Consider the following 21379-nt stretch of genomic DNA (forward strand, 5'->3'; position numbering starts at 1 on the left):
TCATTTCTGAGTGTAAGACTGAAAACAAAACAAAACAAAGGAATGTATGCGTCCTCAAATGTTAAAAAAAAAGTGTTGATGACCAAACAACTACCAACTCACTTCAAAAATATGTAACACGCAACTTAGACGAACACAACGGATGAATGGATTGAGATGGCTATCTACTGGTGTTGTTGAGGCTGTGGTGTACTGTAGCCTGGAGCAAACGGATTCTGTGGCTGTGGCGGTGGTGGGAATTGACCGTATGGTTGTTGATAATTAGGGAACGCTCCTGGGAATGTCGGATATGGATTCGCAAAATTTGGTTGATACTGTGGCTGATACAAGAATGGCTGCGGCTGACCTGGAAGCACTGTCACTTTTGAGGTCACGGAAAGAAAATCGATTCCATCAGATCAAAACTTGCACAAAGTAGAAATCTTGGTAGTAACAAAATGGATGCGGAAGCATGACATCTCAGTTAGCCACAAACTTTTTGCAGGAGTTAGAATTCGTTGTAAAAACCTTTTTGCAAATTCTGAAAACACAAAGAAAGACATCACAAAGTACCGTACCATACGGCACATGTTGTTGGAAATATCCTGGATGCATCACGGGAAGTTGAGGCGCAGAAGAGATCTGTGGCACTCCAGGAGCTGTCGGCGTTGCTCCAGGAACAGCTGTAGGGACAGAAATATTAAAACATTTAGAACACAACACTTTAAACGACCACTATAGCACTCCACATAAAATTGTTTTCCTTTACCTTTGCGACATAGTAGCAGTCGACGTAAAGTATCATGCAAACACGTCAAAATAAATTCTATTTGGTTAGGACAAACACATATAAAACCTTCTAGTTCTAGTATGTCTTGTTCCTCATTCCTAGTCGAATGTTCATACTCAAATCCGAAACTTTTTCTAAACACGAAGAGTTCACAAATTCTCCTTCCAAACAACTCCTTGCAAGCATTGCAACCCCCTTCAGTTTTGGACGGCATGCGAAAGGATTTCTTTCACTTTTGGATGGTTGCCGAGGGAACTCCTTTCAGTTCTGGACGGCTGGCAAAGGGACTCCCTTCACTTTTGGATGGTTGCCGAAGGGACCCCCTCACTTTTGGACGGTTGGCGAAGGGATCCTCATTACTTGAGTTGCACTCCATGAGCCCCGCATCAAACGAGGAAGGTCCGACTTCTCCCTATTGCACTTATGCTTGCAATACCTTGAAATTTAACTCAGTCCATCTCGCAATGGCAAGAATAATAAGTACGCGTAAGTCCTCATACAACAAAACAAACCTTGCAAGCTTTGTTGTGTACGCGGAGGGGGGATCGGTGGTTCTACTTGAGTACGAGGTGTCGGTGGAGGTGGACGTGGAGGAGGAGTGCCCACAACACCTAAATGGTTGTTAGAGCTAGGTTTTCCAAAAAATCTATACGTTTACAAAACTGTAGACTAACGATAATGCAAGGTTTAGAAATATTAAGAGTCACCACCAGCTGATCCACCACCAGATCCGCCCCCTGATACAATATTCTGCTGCATTTGACGCATGAGATCTTCTTTCTCCGTCTGCCGTGCGAACGAAAAATCGCTGACTTTTTGCTGGAGACGCACCAGTATTGGTGTTAAATCATTGTAGAACTGAAAATAACGTCAAGTGGAGTCAAAAGCTGAATAGCTTCAAAGAATCCCCCCAGTATTGAAGAAGAATTTCGATCTCTTTCTTTATATCAAAATTAGATGAAAGATTTAAATTAAAACTAGAGATTAATCAGAGAACAAAGCAACGTTACCTTCGTTCCCTCTTCAAGGTTTCCTTTCAGTTCGTGAAAAGCGTCGTGTCCCGCAGCTAGCGTCTTCAGCACACGCTCTCTTTCAGCACCAGTTCCAGACCCAGATTTTTCGCTCGTAAAACGATTGTTCCATGTCTAAGACACGTGTCTTTGCTTCGAAAATGATTAGGAGTGATTAGGACAGACATTTTATGTAAAGATCCGGTTCTTCTTTCTATGTAGGATCCTTACCACGCACTAAGGCACTTTATTAGCTACGTTGAAATTGAACAACTGCCAAGCAAATGCTACATCAGCGCAGTTTTTTCAAAAATAAAACTGATTTGTACGAAAAGGATCTGGAGGAATCTCATCAACCTTAAGATTTCACAGAAACGTTCTCGAAAATTTACCTGAACTTCTGCCATTATATGATCCTGCTGCTTGATGCTGGCTTCCACTTGCTCTTTTAGCGGTCCGTAAATCTTGAAAGAACAAAACGGATGAACACAAGACTGATTCTACATACCAAGAAACAACAAATGGTACCTGCTGAATCTTCTCTTTAGAAATCTGTTCTTCATTGAGAATTTGACTTTCAGCCAAGGCTTTCAATAAGTCGTTCGCAATATCAGAGCGGACATCTTTGAAGTCCTGTAAAGTACCAAAAATAACTTCGCACATTAAAAATACTACGAAGAGAAACGGTGTTTAATCACAACTATTTATGTTCGTACCTTCTCCAATTTCTCCCTCTGAACTTTGATTTCCTGCACTTGATTCATTAAAGTTCGAAGTTTCTTAACAGCTTCTGACGAACCTTCTACGGCATGCTGAGTTTGGCCAGGAATTGACCCACGTAATTCCACCTAGGCAACCGTTAAGTACAAGTTCATCCTAGGATTTTTGGTAAATCACAGAACGCTTAGAAGGCCGCTTAGAAAATCGCTGACCTCATTCTTGCTCAACATTTCTATTGACGGCTTGTTTGCCTCAAACTTCTCCCTGACCATCCTATCTGCATTTGAAGCAGTGTGAAGAATTCCACGATACTTTCCAATTTCCTTAACGAGTAAAATTTCCTTACAAGCACAGAGCACAAACAAAGCGACAGCATGCAATAAACTCCAAAGAAACCTGTAGCAGTGGTCCTGTAAGTTGTTCGCTGCTCATTCTTGACCATTTAGTACCAAATTGACGGCGCAGGTTGTCGTCACTGTCTTTTTCTTCAGTGAGCATCCGATTTGTCTGAAAGAAAATATTAATAGATTGAACGCGAAACTACTGCCCCGCGATTGAACCCAGAAATCTACCTCATCCAAGATTTCTTCATTTCGCTTGTACAATCCTGGCAACTCCGAGAACAAACGTTGGAGTTCATTAATACCACCAGCTTGTTTTACCTGTACGCAAGAACACAGAATAAATACAGAAAATCTGCTTGAGTAATTCATGCAGATAAGTACTAACCTTTGCAGACTTTTGTTTAATCGATTCTGGAAGCGTATCCATTGATGTAACGTCATCCAAGGCAGCTGGCAGGTTTAGCGAGGCGAGTATTCTATAGCGGAAAGAGTACATAGTTTGAAAAATACGGAAGTAATTCAGAAAATGTCTTTTGTATGGAGTGATTTTGATAGTAGAGAAAAGAGGAGAGCAACATGTGTTGTTTTAAACTCTGAACATTCTCTTTTAAGCATGAGCGCAACAAATGCACAACATCGAAATTTAGTAGGCTTGCAATACCTGACCAATCAAAAGAGGTTCCTGGTCAGAAGAAGAAAGGAAATTCAGCATGAACTAGTAATTTACAGTTCACATGTGTTTCAAATGTCTTCTGTATAAAACTCGGACGTACAAAAGATTCAAAACATACCCATTCATCAACTGTGTATGCTCTCGTAATCTCCCTGTTTCAATATTGACCAGTTCTGCTTTACGGCTTTGATAGCTTTGCATTGCATTATGCACTTGCACAGGGACCACACTTGAAAACATATCTAAATGTTTGTATTTCGAAAATGCGATGAAAATTTCAATAAACGCAACAATAAGCTCCCGAACAAGGAGCGAAGCACCTATACTAACCCTTGAACCTAGGAGACATGGGATATGCAACTGGTAGTGCTTTGGCTAAAGCTGCCCTCGGTAAAGCAGGGAGTGAACGGAAATCAGCGATACGCTCATGGTACTAAAAAAGCTTCCTTTTCAAATTTAATAACAATCCAGACAATAAAAGAGACAACGGGCATTGAATCCACTGAAATTCAGAGAATTGAAACAGTACCACTTACAATAAAATCATTGTCTTTCTTGGCTGCGGTATGTAGCTTAGCGACAGCGGTAAGTTGCTCCGAAAGACATCCAGACGGCAGATATTTCGCAGCCATCTCAGATAGTCTCAGCGCCTCTCCTAACCTACTTAGCTGCTCTCCCATTTCGCGATTTTCCGAATTAATCTATAAATAGGTGAGGAAGCATGGAATTATATTTTGTTAAAGGCTTCAACGACTACCTCTGCCTGGTGCATTTGAGCGACAGCTTGGAATCCCAATGTCTTTCCAGATACCACATTGATCCATTCCTTAAAAGTTGCGATAAGTTCCATTAGAAAGCATATGCAAAAAACAGTTACCTTTTCCCACAATCCTTTCACAGTATCGCGATTCATCGCTTTCTGAGCATCTTGGTAAAAGTCCGCAACTTGAGCCGAGATCTTTACGAGTGCGGAAGCTTTCATTTTATCTGGAATTGTCATTTTAAAAGATCAGATTCTAACTTCAGGAAGAAGATTATTAGAGATAAAAGTTTTCAAACAAAAAGAGCGGACAAATATTGAGCGGACGGAATCGTGTATAAGCCGACACAAAGATTTTGTTTTCAAATCGGTGGGTGTAGGTGAGCGTTTCTTCACGCACAACAACCATAACGTTTGACCAGACGTAAAGTGGACATGTGTGCACAAAGAGATGAAGCAGCACCGTAATAACTTCACCAACCTTTATATGCTTTTATGTAAATTGCCTCCTGCGCTTGAGCCAACATTATCGCACTAAGTGCAGCAAGTGTATCTGGCATCAGATCTGGGGTAGGATCTTGTTGAACCATTCCAAGTACAGTGTCTCTCAGACGAGCAAAAACACCTAAGATGAAAATTATGATTCAGTTTCTGTCAACAAAGAGTCCAGAAACGTTACGTTAAGAGCTTACCAGCGCTTTGCTGAAACAGTTTCGCGGTAGTTTTCATTTCTTCATCTGTCAAAAGTGGTTGCGAAGCTGCTATGTGTGACATCAGCGCACCGCAGTTGAATAACACGGCAGCCCGTTCAAACGAACCATCAGATATTGACAGAGAAGCCTAAAGCAACGGAAAATATACAGTCATATCTTAAGACGGAAGAAGCGGAAGAACGTACCTTGCTGAAAAATAGGCTCCCTTTGTCAAATGCATCTTTCCATTTAAAAACAACGGGATTCTGCGTAGCGGAGATTATAATCTTGTTCTCGATAGCAACAAGTTGGTCATAGTATCTGAAATTGAGAAAATTTACTCACCATTGTAAACATAACAGTAGATACGAATTATGGTAGTAAAAAAGTGCATCCAGGCACTTGTCTGGCTCCGAATGCATCGATTTCGATATAAATTTCAAAATAAATTGAATTTCGTGTGAAAGTTGGGTGGGAAACTAAGCTACTTCCTCACAACCACAACATAGAAACACTGGATGAAACACGAAACCAACGATTTCGCCAATACATGTAAAGGAAGTCGATTTCATAGTTGTCATAAATATAACGGCATTTTTCAACAACGTAAAACGCAAAAGGTAATAAGATCAGGAAACGCCTTACTACTAAGGACTATACAAATTTTTAAACTTAGGGCACATGTTTCAGCTACATTGCTGTCACTGCACACAGGCTCCACCTATCGCCTAGAGTATGTCATTGTACATGAGGTTTCAGATATCAGAAGAATGCAAAAAATGTAACGAAGCATCGAAACCAATGAACAAGGAATAAATTTAATAAAGTACACTTTATCCCAGAAGCCCTACTCATCTACTAACTTGAGCCAATGAGGAAATTCGTCTGGTAAACTAAATGTTATTATAATAAAGAAATAAGTGGTTTCAAATAAGTGAAAATTGCTTGCTAGTATTTCTAGGATATCCAAAATATAAAGGAAAAACTAACAGAAGAAAACCAGAAAAGAATGGCTCCTAACAGTAACAATAATAATACAATATCACGAACGAATGATTTGAAATTACTGATAAGAAACCATCGTCAGAACATAACGAGTAAGATTTCTATGAAACGTAATTAAAGGTCTGTACGCAATATAAAAATATGAAATTAGTTCAATGTAGGTAGAAATGAAATTAGTTCAATATAGGTAAAAATGAAATGAATGAAATGATAAAAATTACCTGGTGACAATATCAAGCGCCGACTGATGTTTATCCAATGGCTGGCAGCACGCTTTTGATCTCAGTTTATTCAATTCCTGAACTGATATGTTTTAGAGAAGAAAAACCAGCACAACCCTACATGATTCAGGAACATGGTAACAAGTACTTCACGGATATAATTAACCAAAACACTTACCTGAACAGCCTCAGCAACTTCTGCCTTGTTGTCGTCAGAGGTGTTATAAACCGATTCTATATATGTGGTTAGAGGCTTCACCAAGTCCACATCATGAGTGGATTTGAGAGGAACAGCCAAGAAGCTGTATTGGGACATCTAAATATTGAGAATCATATTGGTTTCGTTACAGTAGTCACGTGAAAATTTCTAGAGACTAACAATAACATTTTAGATATATGAAATAGAAAAAGTTGGATTAGAATGTCGCAAATGCAAGGAAAAAGAACATGAAGAGAAAAAAAAAGAGTTATGTATGTAAAAAATCCAGAACACCGCACCAGAATTCATAATGCAGACACTGATGCACGTAGGTGGTCAACCTTCTCGACTTTTCTTTTGGAAGAAAAAGTATTGATGATCAACGAAAGACCTAATCGAAAAGAAAAACATGCAACAAAAATGAAGAGAAAGAAAGAAGGACAAGAAATTGCATTTGGAGCTTTAAAATGTGACAAAAAAAAAGTGCAAATAGTAGTGTAACATCATGAAAGAAATTCATGATAGTTCCAAACTGAACTTTTACCGCGTAAAGACAAAAACTAAACTACATTACAATTGTTCGGGAACACACGCTCCACAGTTCGCTTCAGGATCTCAAGGAAAAAAAGCAAGGGAACCCGACCAAAAGTACCTAGTGAATACCGAAAGCATCAAAGTTCACAGTCTTGCTAATATATTCAGCAATATGACGATATCTCCAGCCAGGATCTTCTTGCCTGCATCGGGAAAAAACGACCCTTCAATTTAAATTGCAAAGAGGGGTATGCTTTTGTTTCTAAATTCCCCACAATTTTGCGGTCCTATTCGGATAATGGAACTGAAACGATTTCACGTTACTCCGTCATTCCGTCCATTACGTATCGAGAGCCATGTCTGATGATCAAGACTACTGTACAAACTCGACGCATTGTATATGAGGTGTCAGGGAATTTTTTGAATTTATGAAGTGTCAGGGGATTTTTTGAAGAGTGCAATAAAATAGTGTGATTGATAGCTGAAATCCATAACCTGATTACTGGGAGAAAAAAAAATGATTTATATGTAAATCCACTCCTCATTGCGAATTTGGAATTGCGTTGAGTTGATCTCAATCTGATATTGATTGTCCGTTTCGAAGAACTAATTAATATAGCTAAGTAATTGAAATTAACTTACTGTTAATCTGATATGTTACATCAGGTCTGCAACAGCAGGTACTTTTTGCACAAGAAAATGTGTATCTATTTGTTTTTTTCAAAAACCTCCACGCAAGTGATACGGGAAAAATGAATGGACTAAAGGAAATTGAAGAGCTACGTAATAAAAAAAAGAAGAATGATATAAAAGCGGGACAAAATATAGATAACAGCACCAACGTCTTCTTCGCTTATCTGAACCCAGCCCAGCTTGCAGGAACTGTATGACGAATCAACAAAGAATATGAGGAAACGATCATCACCGATCAATAGTGAGTCATCTAATCGAAGCAACAAAAGAGAAAAGGCGCCCGACGGAGGAGGACGACGCTTGCGGACCGCGACAACTGTCCAGAGCGATCGTCCGAAATTCGCTCATCCGATTCCTGATCCCGAAGTGACGGGGAAGTTAAGACTGGTTCGGGTTACAGTCATACGTGGCTAGGTACAGCTAGAACAGGTCCTACAACAGGTGATGAGTCATTTTAGAGGTCAAGGTCATTGTGAGGTCAAACACGAGCTGATAGTGCCTATTCTTCGTTTTTTCACTAGTTCTAAGCCTCACGAGAGGGTTTGAGAATGACAATAAAAGACCTCAACGAAAATGACACCCGAGAATTGCTCTCGACTACATCGAAACAGCTGGTCGGCTCTGAACAGTATTTTAACCTGCATTTTCCGTGATTGCAGAATATTGGTGTCGTTACCGTAAAACTCGACTAGCTTTGAAGATGTTTTGGAATTATTGGATACTACGATTATAATTGATCTGATTTCTTATTCCTTTTTCTTCGGTGTTAGTTCAAGTCCTCCGAACGACCTTTATCATATGCCTAGCGTCCTTGCTGGTCTCATCTGTGCATACTGTCATTGTTCCTGTCTTTCCCATTGAGAGAGAGTTGAAGGTGAATAATTGCGAGTTCATGGGGTCTGTATCACACAGACAGAAATGGTAGTGATTTCAAGTACATATTGTTAGACATGCATAGAACAAACCACGTGATAAGTCTAGATGGATCTAGTTAGAATTACAACGCAATAAATATCGCCAGTCTTAACTTCCTCTTAATTCTCAATGTTTACTCGAAGTGTTAGGGTGACTTGGGTCCTTTTACTATAAATTTCTAAGAATGTTGCCTTCTTAACTTTTGCATAGACTGTTGATCCATAGGCTTTTACATGCGAGAGCGTTTGTTCTTCGTCACAGCAAATCTAGACTTGGTGAGTAAAATGTGGTTGGAGGAGGGGGTAGCGGGGCACTCAACCGCGCTCTTATTTCTGGAAGTAAATAACTGAGTCATTTGGGGCCCTAAGACCTAAGCATTAGTCCCAGAGCATCTATGACATGTAAGGTAAAGTTACGGAGAAAAAAAGGAAATTAATGGGTGGGAGCGGAAATTAGTGATGCGGATTTCAGGTGGAGAGTTCCTATATGGAGTTGTAGATTATGGAGAGGAGGGTGATTCCGCCCATTTCTTCCTAACTGCCGTAAAAAACGGCCCGGAAGATGCGGCGCATGCACAAGGCTCCCGTGCTCCAGTCGAACTCCTTGTAGGAAATAGTGCGCCAGAACGCCCTAAGCCGTATCTTCCGGTCCGTTTTTTACGGCAATTAGGAAGAAATGGACGGGATCACTCTCCTCCCCATAATCTACTATGCCGTATACGAATACTCCACCTGAAATCCGTACTACCTCAGATTCGTGGGGTGATGCCTAAAAGTATGAACGTGAAGAGGTCAAGAAACCTCCTGCAACAGTAAAATCCATTAACACTACACTTGAAATACTCCATAGAAAAGTGTTATATGCACACACCTGTCAGCGCTAAAAAAAAGATCCATTGACGGCAGTGTGTATAGTCTCGTTTGTACACTAACAGTCAAGTGTAACCTTCAAGTAGTTTTTTGCCGTTTTTCTACCGATTGTGAAACTGCAACCTAGTACTATGAAAACCTTTCTATGAAACTCCAATAATATAAGAAAATCTCCATGTTACGATAATTATTCGTGAGAGAATTCGTTCTTAATGCAGAATGAAACAATGCTCGATGAATGTACTTATTAAAATGGCAGGGAAAAGAAAACGAATAAGTTTTTTTCTTGCAAGCCGACCAACTGATATGCACTGCTCAGCTGGAATGTTGCTAAAATTCACAATATAACCGAAACGTTTCTTAACATATTAGTTGCGCTAGTGAAAAAAAAAACCGTATTATTTTGTCCTATGTGATAAGGTCAGGATGCCTAACTGTAAAGTTCACAACTCTTCTTGAAATTTTGAATAGTTCAAGAGGAGCATCAAAGTAAACAACAATCATTTTGCAGTGTTTTAGAAGTACTTGATTCTAGTATTTTTTTCCATTCATTCCAAGTAAGACCTTCTCGATGACCTTGCTCTTTGTGATTGCCGCTATAATCAGCCCAAACAGTGACTGTGAGGAATCGATACGTCGAAAGAAATGCCTTTGAACCGCCCGGATCGCCGGTGTCAGGTGTGCCGCAACCAAAAGTAGTACTGTACATCATAATTTAAAGATGAATATTTTGTTTTAAAAATATCGCATGAGTTGGATCGTTATAGTTCTTGATAGTTTCCAGGTGAATGTGAGCGTCTCGAAGCTGTGCGGTGGAGCGTAACTGTTACGACCGAATGAGGACCGCAATATTACCGTTCACTGCTGCCGTTCTCGACGGTCCCACCTCGATTCCAACCGCTATCTCCACCGCGCCGCTTCGAGCGAAACCGCTCATATAACTGCACCGTCCTTCATGTTGTTTTGACCCGACTACAGTTTGTGTTCGGTTCCCAGTACGAAATCGAATTCACCGAAGGTCCCATCGTGCTGACGTCCCTCCAGTTAGGTCCATCAGCAGCGTGGGAATCACAAATGTTAGGTTGTAGCGGTCTGTGCGAGTACTCGAACTCGGCTATTTTTTTCTGCAATTTACGTTTTTTTCATTTTTATTTACTTCTGTACGCACATGCGGAACTCAGTTATGATCGTACACTTCGGAGGTCTTTTACAAACTTTCAGAATTGGTGGTGTTGTGAACGAGCTGCTCTATATTGTTGGTACATCAGGTTGCACGTCTACTACATATGTGTCTGAAAAACGCGACCATAAGTCATTTCTGTTGTGTAGAAATCCACATTTCCATGTAAAAAATCACAAAGATAACTTTATTCTTCTGAAGGATGTGAATCTCTTCGACTAGTGCAAACAAATCCTCTTATTTCGTAGTAGCTTTCCTTAAAAAAAGAGAGTTTGTGAGAAGAAAAATAGTAATGGAAGAAATTCACCCTTAATTTGCTCAGGTCATCAGTGCAATGCTGATCCAGATATGTTGCTGCGTCTATGAAAATAGCTAGGCAATCCTCGGTCTTGCTGAAAAAAGCTCAAGATCAGCATCTATGTTCAGTTCTGAATAGAAATGAGTTTCGTCTATGCGTCAAAAGTAAGGTAGCCCTGATGAAACCGCAGCAATGCTAACTTATTAGTTCTTTGTAATCTTCCAAGTGTCTAAGAAGAGGTGAAGCTCTAAATCAACGTATTTCTAAACTAGTTTTCTGAACTAGTAGTTCTGCACAACGACTCTACTCATCAGTACTTGTGTCGATCTCCATCTGGTTCTCCATCGTCGAAATTGTTGTACGGGCCTATTTCGCCCAAGCTTCCATCGAATTCCCACTCGAAAAGGCTGAAAAGTCGATTTTTTGATAGACGGACGTAGGAGGTAAGAAAGGGACTCTCAAAGCATTGATTAGTCTTCCTGGCAAAGCATTAGTTAGCCGTTCTACTGAGTTCAGTTTTGACAAGCAAACGACTAGAGATCAGTGAGATTTCAATATGGATAGGATACGAGGATAGAAGCGTGGCCAAAAATGAGCGTTCTTGCGAAAAGTGGTTGAAATATTAAAGGTAACGTATCACGTAATGAAGTATCGTGGAAACCCGATGGAAAAGATAGAGTTCGGGGTGTAGATTACGGATATGAGCGTGGCTCTGCTCAGTTTCTTCAAATCGTCCTAAATAAATGGCGTAGGAACGGCGTTTGTTCCTACGAGGTCTCCGCCCTCCAGCATTGTGGACGCTCCGCGTCCACGAGCGAGTGGCCGAAGATCAATGAGATTCTATCACCAACCTATTTAAATAAAACCAATGAATCCTCTAATTTGCGGATCGGCACGTTCTAACGTACCTCGTAGGAACAAAGGCCGTTCCCACGTCGTTTTTTTTAGGACGAGTAGAAGGAATAGGGCAGAGATTCTCTCATCTTCGTGATCTACCCCCTGAATTCTGCTTTTCGCCATGTTTCCAGAGTACTTCAGTTTCCTGATACTCTCCCTTTAAAGGCATCGCCCCACGAATCTGGGGTGGTGCAGACTTCAGGTAGGTAATGCTTATATGGGGTCGTAGAGTATGGGAAGAATTCTGTCCATTTCTTCCTAACTGCCGTAAAAAACGGCCCGGAAGATACGGCGCGCGCGCAAGGCAAGTGCGCTCCAGTCGAACTCTGTAGAAAATATCGCGCCGCAACGCTTGCAGCTGTATCTTCTGGGCCGTTTTTTACGACAATTAGGAAGAAGTGGACGGGATCACACTTCTGTCTTCTGTAAACCTGCACCACCCCAGATTCGTGGACTGATGTGTTCAAGGTATTTTAACAAACATCTGTGTTCAGAGTAGTAGTAAACATCCATTGTTAAAAATAAGTGGCTATGTAGATTTGCAAATGATTCATACGAATTCAGATCTTCTGGTGCAGTACATTGACAAACTTATTCAACTACGATTTTGGAGAGGATTAAAAGAATTCCTTGAGTGATTCCCAAAACTAGTTGTGATTAGCAACGATTTTCTTAACGAGTCACTTCTTTTGTGGATAAAGTTCCACAAAACTTCTCATGTTTTCTCTCATTTTACGTTTTAAATTCCGTAGATTTTCCTATTCAAAAGCATTTAGATTCTAGTGCAGCTTGGGAAAAAAGAAAGTTATTTTTCTTTTCTTACGAAGTAGCTTGCCGCTTCCCGCCAATCCATAGAGTTCCATAGCAGTTTTCACGATGACATTGAAACATTCTTCTTGCTTCTTCTATAAAGGGTTTGAAGAGAATCGAGTAAAGTGCCAAAACCCCATTAATAATCCTCAGCAAAGGTTGACATTGCTGTTTGAATAAATGATAATAAATACTTAGTTACTTAGTTACTTAGATGGCCCGTCTTCACTCGACGTGCGGGCCCCAGCATCTCTTCCACTCGTTTCGTTCCCTCGCCATTGTCATCCAAGATGTTCTCAAGCTTCGTGAGTGACGTTGACGAGGTCCTTGAGCCGTATCCAGCTGAGCTCTCAGCTGGTCCATCCGTGCAGCGAACACGTCACTCCATCTCGTTGGCGGTCTCCCTCGGGGGCGTTTAGCGTCCCTTGGGATCCACTCTAGCGTTCTTTTAGTCCATCTATCGTCGATTCTTCTCATGATGTGACCGGCCCATCTATGTTTTGCTTTCGATACATATTCCGCTGGGTCGCGAAGACGGGACATTCCTCTTAAGTCGGAGCTACGAAGACCGGCAAGGTGTTGTGTGCGCCGGTTAAACTTCAGGAGACATCTCTCAAGGGCTCTGTGGGTAATAAGTAGCTTCCTAGACGTGGCCGCGGTGTCTGCCCACGTCTCCGCTGCGTAACAGAGCGCTGGAAGGACTGTCGAGTCGAACAGATGGGCACGAAGATCATGGTCCGTCAGTTGGTCCGTAGCTTCCCTGACGGCTGCGAATGCTGCCCATGCTGCTCTCATTCTTCTATTCAGTTCTTCCTTCAAGTCGTTTTCCATGTTCATAGAACGTCCGAGGTATACGTATGACGGAGTTTCCACGATTTGGGAGCCTTCAAGTTGTACTCCTCCGTCCTCGCAGTGCGCGTTCTTCATGAACTGTGTCTTCTTTCTGTTTATTCGTAGTCCTATTCTCTTCCCTGCTTCGTTCAATTCGTTGAGCATCGTTTCTGCTTCATTGGTGCTGCTCGAAAAGAGAACGATGTCGTCCGCGAAACGAAGGTTCGAAAGAAATCTTCCATCAACACGTATGCCCCTTTCTTCCCAGGATAGTGATTTCATTATCCATTGCAATGCAGCCGTGAACAGCTTCGGCGATATAGTATCGCCTTGTCGTACCCCCTTTCCAATGGGTATGGTGAGAGGGCGGTGGAAAAGCTGTATCCTAGTCGTGCATCGTTCATAGCAATTGGCTAATGTCCTCACATACGACGCGTCCACACCTTGATCGACCAGCGCTGACAGTATTGCATTCGTTTCTACGCTGTCAAAGGCTTTCTCATAGTCGACGAAGGTTAGAACAAGGGGCAGGCGGTATTCCCGGCAAACCTCTATGACCCTCGACACGGTCTGGATGTGGTCCAAGCAGCTGAACCCTTGGCGGAATCCAGCTTGTTCTTGAGGCTGGGCTTCATCCAGCGTCCTAGATATGCGTGTGAGGATGATCTTGGTGAATACTTTGTATAACACGCTCAGCAAGCATATCGGACGGTAGTTCCGAAGGTCCTCTCGGTCACCTTTCTTATGGATAAGAACGGTTCGCGAGGTCTTCCACTGGTCTGGGATCCTTTCTTTCTGAAGATAGGATGTCATGTGCGCTGCTAAGATTACATGAAGCGGATGGCCACCAGCCCGAAGAAAGTCTGCTGATATAAAATCAGGTCCGGGGGCTGTGCCAGGTTTCATGCTCTTGATAGCGACTCGTACTTCCGAAGGGAGAATCCGTGGTGGAGCATCGCCAGTGGGGATGATTGGGCTTGACACAGGAGTTGATGAACGGAAAAGGTTCGAGTAGAACCTCTCCGTAATGATTTCCATCTCACGACGAGAAGACGTGCGAGTCCCGTCTTCGCTCAGCAAGGTTGCTAGCGGAATATTATATTCGCGGAGGTCCCTGCGGCACTTCTTTAGACTCGTTCTTCTTTGTGCTGCTTCTAGAATCTTCTTCTGCCTGTACTTCGAAAGATCCTCCTGCAACGCTTTTCTGCAGCTAGTGTTTGCTACTAACCGCTCAATGTGCGATGCATTCGGATCAAGCCTCAAAGCCCTTCTTCTTCCTAACAATTCCTTGGTGGTCTTCGAAATTCGATCCAAGTTTGTCGTGCGCGACTTCGAGGCACGTTCAGCACAGGCTCGTAATCCTCTGAGCAGCATCTCGTAGTCCACGTTTGGGTCCTCCTCGATGTGCCAGTCACCTTGGGACAGGGAGTCCTCGAGTACGCAATCGTCGTAGACGACTTCTTTTCTCCTTCGTTGCCGATAGCAGATGTTCTTTTCCATCGTGTGGCTAAGTCGTATTTTCGCACGAAGGAGACGGTGATCAGAACCACTACAAAAGGATGGTACTACTGAGACGTCAAGTAGACACCACCTCCGGTTGGTGAGTATGTGGTCGATCTCCGCACGAGTCGCGCCATTGGGCGATTCCCATGTCCACCGACGATGATCTTTTTTCATGAAAAGAGAGTTCCCATGAAAGAGGCGAGCGGCGGACAACAGCCCGGCGAGACGATTGCCATTTTCATTCCGGTCCCCTAGTCCAAATCTTCCAATCCTGTATTCCTCTTCTGTGGCCTTTCCTAGTTTTGCGTTGAAGTCTCCGACAACGAATTTGTAAAAGGACTTCTCGTTGTGGACTACTTCCTCCAGCTCCTCGTAAAACGCGTCCAATTCGGAATCATCAGCTGCTGATGTTGGTGAATAGCAGTTGATGATACTGATGGATTTTTGGCGCAGAGGGCGGAGGCGAAGAATGGCCAGACGAGGTGACAGGATCTCGTGAGAATCGACGAGATGGACGACAGATGGGTGCACAACGAAACCAACACCGCCTACATTTCGCGACGGAACCTTCTCTCCACGAATGACGAGTGTACCGTCATTCATCTGTCGTACGTCGCTCCTTCTGCACTTGGTCTCCTGCAGAGCAATCACGTGAAATTTGATACGCTCTGCAGCTCCGAGAAGGGCATGCAGGTCGGCGTCTGTGGAAACTGTTCTCGCGTTGTAAGTACACAGTCTGAGACAGTCTCCATGGCGAGTCGTGCGTGTGTCGCCTTGGTCCAGAATCAATGACGTCCTGAGCAACCTGAGATTTGATCGCCTCTCACCGGTCGCCATACCGTCCGACGTCTGAGACGGCAGGGCCCAGTGTGCAGGGTACTGAGGCAGTGAATATGCTGGAGTGGCAAAGAGACTTTTCCCCAAACTAAGCAGCCATGCCACGGCGAGCTTAGCTTTCACCACAGGTCGTCGCCCAACCTATATGGATCAGGGAACCACCTTGCGACATTTTGCCAAGACGGTGGTGAATCTTAGCAGTGGTTTACTCTTAGCTAGGCTTCCGATTCCGAGAAGTCGGAATGTCGGATGTGTCGAACTCCTTCTCAGCTTGGGAGACCCTGCCGGAGGACGAACCTCCGCTGTGCATCGCAGTTCGACGCCCAGTGTCACCTCCACGCCACTATGAGGCGGTAAACCGTTGTGGAGGGATAATAAATAATAAATAAATAATATTCAGTGGTGAATTTCTCTTCAGAAGTAAAAAAAACGACTCCATAACGGACATTGTTTTCTCAGAAAATGACATTTCTTCTATCTACCATTAATTCCAAATTCCAAAACTTGTATTTACCCATCACACTCCCTGCCTCTTGCCCATCCTCAAATGATGCCAACTTGTAGCTGTCGCCCAGCTCCTCGCACATTTTCTTAGCTTCTGGCCATACTGCAGGCTTGTTGATTATCTGCAACTACTTTTCACATTATCTTCGACACCTAAGTTATAGTCGAGTCAAAACGACATGAAGCACGGTGCAGTTGCGTAAGCGGTTGCGTTTGAAGCGGTGCGGTGGAGCGTAGCGGCAAGGATCGAGTGAGGACCCTTGCCACCACCCCTTACGCAACTGCAGCGTGGTTCATGACGTTTTGACCCAACTATGCACCGACCGACTCCCACTATTAGTTGACTTGCGGTGCGGTCGCGTGGTGGATGCATCCCAGTCTGTCCCAATATAACCATATTTTCAGCGACCATATTTTCAATTTTTTCACGTACCACTTCCGCAAAATTAAGCAAACCAGTTCTAGATCTCAGAGTAATCTCAGAGATCATTTTAGGAAAAACTCACTGGTTGAATGGTTGACGTCCATTTTTGAATACTTTGGCCTAGGGGGCCATTTAACAGATAAAGCGATCACCTTGTGACAGACAAGGTTTCCTTTCTTTCGATAGTACCCAACATGTCCTTTGGGGCACATAGTCAGTTTGCACGATCGGCCACCGTCTTCCGCTGTACAGGGGGTTGGGCGGTCAGGTAACATGCATGAGAAGGCAGTAACTCCTTGCGCTTCCTGGAATGAAAGAAAGCTTTTCTTTCTGAGAATACTTAATGAATATCTTCATCAACATATCTATCCCCTTTTAACCCAAATTCTTATCATGGGGTGCATTACTTATTTTTTTCGAGGGGTATTTTTTTCGATAGAAATTGCAAGTGTACCACTCTACTACTTCAGATTGCTGTAGTCCGTTTTTCCCTTTTTCTTTCTAACGCAAATGATGTACAGCTTTATATTAGTTCACTCTATTTTTTTTTCTTTCAAGGATTTGTCCGATTATGCGAAGAAACTATAGAAACTATAACTAAAACTATAGAACTAACTAAGATTTTATTATAGTATAGAATAAGTAGTCGTTTCCGCGACTGAGACCTACGTAGGCGTACGAATAAAACTTGCTGTACCGTAAGAGAGTTACTTTCTTGCTAAAACCCACTCTCGATCCATTTATAGCAGTAGACGTGAGCGGTTCAAGTCAAAATCCATGCCGCGAATATCCTGGGCAATTTCATAGATGACTAGGGCTTTTTTGTGATAGCATCCAATGTTAATGATGAAGATTGAAGTGTTTTCTTCCCATGTTATGCAAAAAAAATGAGAAAGATCTGACCAAAATCATTTGTGATATCGTAACTCGTTATTGATTTGTTATTTGTTTGCTTGAGCTGTAGCCAAGATTGATATCGATCTTCCTTTATTAACAGCTAATGTTTCGGCGTTTTCGCCTTCATCAGAGCCTGGAAAAATCAAAGCCATCAGTGACTTATCCTCTCAAGTGCCTCATAACCCTACGGAGAGTATTCAAACGATCGATGAACTCAAACGACAACATATCAGCTAGTGCTTACCTCATTTGCTAAATCTGCTAACGGAATAGACCACCACGTACCACAAACTATAAATTACAAGGGGTTTTATTGAGGACCTTACGTTTCGCTCGTAGATCAAAACCATTTGTGAATTATTTGAGTAGGAAATAATAAATGTGCACAAGCACGTATTTTACTTTAGTTTACGACTAATATTCGTCCATGTATGGGGAATTTTTCAACCAAAACAATTCTTTCTGTTTAAAAATCATATAAAATATAAAATAATATATAAAAATACAATATAAATATATAATAAATATATAATATAATATAAATGATAATATATAATATAAATATATAATATAAATATATAATATATAATATATAATATATGAAATATAAAATTATATATATATATTTAAAATCTGGAGAGTGGATCTTGAAAAATTACATGTACATGTCAAACTTTCTGAATTCAACTGGTCTAGAATCCACTTCTGAGTAGTGTTTCTCCCAAACATGACATACCTCGCTGTCACATTGTACCTCCATAAAAGAATCTGTACTGTTGACTTCAAAAATGACGCAAGTGTCGTTTGAGCTGTAAATCAAATATTTTTAATTCAAAAGAACTCAAAAAAAATGTACACGTGGACTTTACAAACTTCGTTCCTCTATTCAACAACACTTTCCCATCGATCAATAGCTGTTGTGCTTGTTCTAGAATAATTATTTGAAATTAGCAAGAAGAATTTAATTATTAATTCAGTGATGTAGAGAAATTCGGTCACCTCTCAGCATTTGCAGCTCTTCAAGATTTGACGCCGTTGATAGTTCAGCTCCTTTCACTCTACAAAGTCTGTCCGCTTCGTCGTACGAGTATGAACCTACTGTGAGCTGAACTAAACAATAAAGGCAGATTTGTTCATAGATGTACTAGCTAGAGCTTACGTTATGACATCTAGTCACTTCTTCTTTAGTGAAGTCAGTGTAATACTCAGGACACGTGACGTTAACTGGGTCATTTTCTTCCGAAAAGCATGCTAAACACAACTTAACGATGAGAGGAAAATGTTGTCAAGTGAAAATTGAAATAATATGCACTACACAAACTATAATATGCGGTAGATGTCTTAAAGAGCGTTTTAAAAGTTTTCCAAGTCTTTTCCATTGATTGAAGGCGTCCAACCTTATTCTTTCTTGAGATTTTTGAAGAAGTGATTCGTGCAGGAAGCGTTAAGCCCAGTTATTCAAACAAGAGCTCTTAGAACAAAGGAAAACTCCCTCTTCTGAGGGGTTAGAAAAAGGTTCTGAAGCTGCCGTACTGTACATAGCATGTTTTACCCTGGTAGATCTATAAAAAGAGATAGATTTCAATTCAGCGCTATACTAAAAGCGCTCACAGTACACTGAAAAGTCGTACAAAGAGTACAAAAAGGGGTTTTGGTAGTAGTATTTCTGGAAAAATGAAATCTTCTAAAACTTGTTTTAAATCATTTAAACCCAGCATGAAAAGGAGTTCTGCGACGTTATTTATATTTTCCAAATTTCTCACCTTACGTTGCTCAGAAGTTAAGATACCAAATCAGCTATTTTGTGTTTAATTTCCATTTAAATGAAATGAAAAACTACTCACTTACGGTTAAAAATGCAGCGTATATAAGAGGAAGGATCATTGCTGTCTGTATCACTAGCAGTGTGTGAGCGTTTAAGAAAACTATCACCGAAATCTAAAAATGTCGAGGAGGAAACCACGACAGAAAATATGAAAACCAATTCTGGATTCTTTTTCGTCAAACGTTCCTGATGTGGATCGTTTGTCATCATTGTCATTAAAGTTTCTCTGAGTAAAACATCCCATTAGACTGTCCTCATATTGGAACAACGAGTTTGCTGAATTGTCTAAAAATATGCATGTGAAACTCGGAAAAAGTGATCCTAATTACACACTTTTAACTATTTTATTTCTCCACTTTTGGGGAAAGTGGTCGCAGAAAGCGGTGGAACGTCAGTGATGGATTGTTTAGTCACACCAATTAGGATTTTATTATATTGCTAATTAATTATCTATCGTAACTGCTGCTCTGTTACAGAAACAAAGAATTTTATAGCATTATGACAACTGAAATATTGTTATTTCACAGCCAAAAATCTCGTTAAAAATCCAAATATCCAATTTTTAATATATTATAATATAATATACAGTAGGATCGCTAATTCTTCGACAGAAGACGAAAAAGATGCGAATCCGCGTCTTTTTCTTTTTTTCATAACTTTCCTCAATTTTATCTTTAATATAAGATCTACACATCAATAGACGTAATAATGAGGGCTGGAAAAGTAATGAATTTGTCCAGTCAACTCTCAATATGTCGTGTACGATGTGTTTTAGCTAGAGGCCTTTCATTACTTTTATGATAATTGTATTGCTAAAATGTTAAGTTTATTATTTTCTTTTATTTTCGATTTTACGAAAATTCTCCTGCTAGAATATTCTCTTTTGATCAATGTCTCACCAAATGCACCTTATTCTGTCGCAGCTGCTAGACGATACTCATTGACATCTAATCCGGGTTCATTCCGACAATATTCAGACTTCAAGCTTCCATCCTCATTATTTTCTTCTGTGAACATTTCAGAGCAATGCATAGCTCATCGTTCACAGGTCCGAGAATATGCGCTTGAAATTCCTGCTTATGAAATAACCTGCTATTGACCCGAAAATGTGGACAATAATGATTTCACGATTATGGAGACACTAATTTTGTGCTTTTATGAACACAGACAAAAAAAAAATTGGCAACAAAGCATGGATAAAGTATGTAGGATCAACTAACAATTGAGTATCCATTGTGGAAAAGAAAAAATCCCGTTAGGAAATCGATTCTTAGTGTTTCCTTACCCTTAAAGGCGTCACCCCACGAATCTGAGGTGGTACCGATTTCAGGATGAGCATTCATATACGGGATCGTAGATTATGGAGAGGTGGGTGATTCCGTCCATTTCTTCCTAATTGAAAAACGGCCCGGAAGATACGGCTTCGAGCGTTCCGGCGCCCTACTTTTTACAACGAGTTCGATCGGAGCGCGCCAGCCTTGTGCACGCGCCGCATCTTCCAGGCCGTTTTTTGCGGCAATTAGGAAGAAATGGACGGAATCATCCACCTCTCCATAATCTACTATGCCGTAAACGAATACTCCACCTGAAATCCGTACCACCTCACATTCGTGTGGTTAAGAAAATTCAGGGGAATTTTCTGAGAGAAAAAAAAAGCCGACGCTTTCGTGTCGCCAAGTGTTTTTCCAATCGTATTGCTTCCGATCAAAGATATACCACTAGTTCTCGTTTTTGTTCTCGTTTCTGCTGGTGTTGTTGTTACGCATGAGCTCATTGGTTCAAAAGTTCTGGATAGATTTATTAACGTTATAGAAATAAGACAGAAGACATAACAGACAAAATTTTTATCTTCAAAAAGTTGTTTGACATCAGCTATATACATTATAAAATACTACTATCAGAACCATTACTTCGTTAAATCATCTTCATTAAATATCATAACCTATGTTTCTGTTTTTAACAGTAAACG

The 21379-nt window shown here is 41.2% G+C and overlaps 2 protein-coding genes across 4 annotated transcripts; both read right to left on the minus strand.

Annotated features, from left to right (window-relative positions):
• On the minus strand, positions 1 to 6510 carry RB195_020836 (uncharacterized protein; the record flags this gene model as incomplete). 2 transcript variants are annotated; one of them, XM_064189335.1, is made up of 24 exons in its annotated part: positions 1 to 18; positions 103 to 199; positions 271 to 346; positions 558 to 662; positions 1282 to 1380; positions 1477 to 1627; positions 1780 to 1914; positions 2172 to 2243; positions 2308 to 2412; positions 2496 to 2627; positions 2712 to 2822; positions 2896 to 3006; positions 3072 to 3161; positions 3229 to 3319; positions 3635 to 3758; positions 3847 to 3949; positions 4053 to 4217; positions 4274 to 4342; positions 4394 to 4503; positions 4758 to 4901; positions 4969 to 5116; positions 5175 to 5289; positions 6195 to 6271; positions 6373 to 6510. In XM_064189335.1, the coding sequence occupies 24 exons, from the start codon at positions 6508 to 6510 to the stop codon at positions 1 to 3; spliced, it is 2586 nt and encodes an 861-aa protein (XP_064045216.1). The 2 variants fall into 2 exon arrangements, with proteins under 2 accessions (XP_064045216.1, XP_013294715.1); XM_013439261.2 differs by lacking the exon at positions 1 to 18 and having other exon boundaries at positions 165 to 346.
• A 4261-nt stretch (positions 6511 to 10771) lies between these two features.
• Positions 10772 to 21292, minus strand: RB195_020837 (uncharacterized protein; the record flags this gene model as incomplete). Of its 2 annotated transcripts, XM_064189336.1 has the most annotated exons (13): positions 10772 to 10840; positions 10892 to 10976; positions 11200 to 11289; positions 12603 to 12684; positions 12904 to 15819; positions 16275 to 16386; positions 16841 to 16993; positions 18322 to 18394; positions 18459 to 18513; positions 18585 to 18690; positions 18745 to 18836; positions 19430 to 19523; positions 21248 to 21292. In XM_064189336.1, 13 exons carry the CDS (start codon positions 21290 to 21292, stop codon positions 10772 to 10774), a joined length of 3972 nt encoding a protein of 1323 aa, XP_064045217.1. The 2 variants fall into 2 exon arrangements, with proteins under 2 accessions (XP_064045217.1, XP_064045218.1); XM_064189337.1 differs by lacking the exon at positions 21248 to 21292 and having other exon boundaries at positions 12904 to 15901; positions 16243 to 16386; positions 19430 to 19469.
• Between the last annotated feature and the right edge of the window lie 87 nt (positions 21293 to 21379).

Source organism: Necator americanus, chromosome II (genome assembly GCF_031761385.1).
Source record: "Necator americanus strain Aroian chromosome II, whole genome shotgun sequence".
Classification (NCBI taxonomy): domain Eukaryota; kingdom Metazoa; phylum Nematoda; class Chromadorea; order Rhabditida; family Ancylostomatidae; genus Necator; species Necator americanus.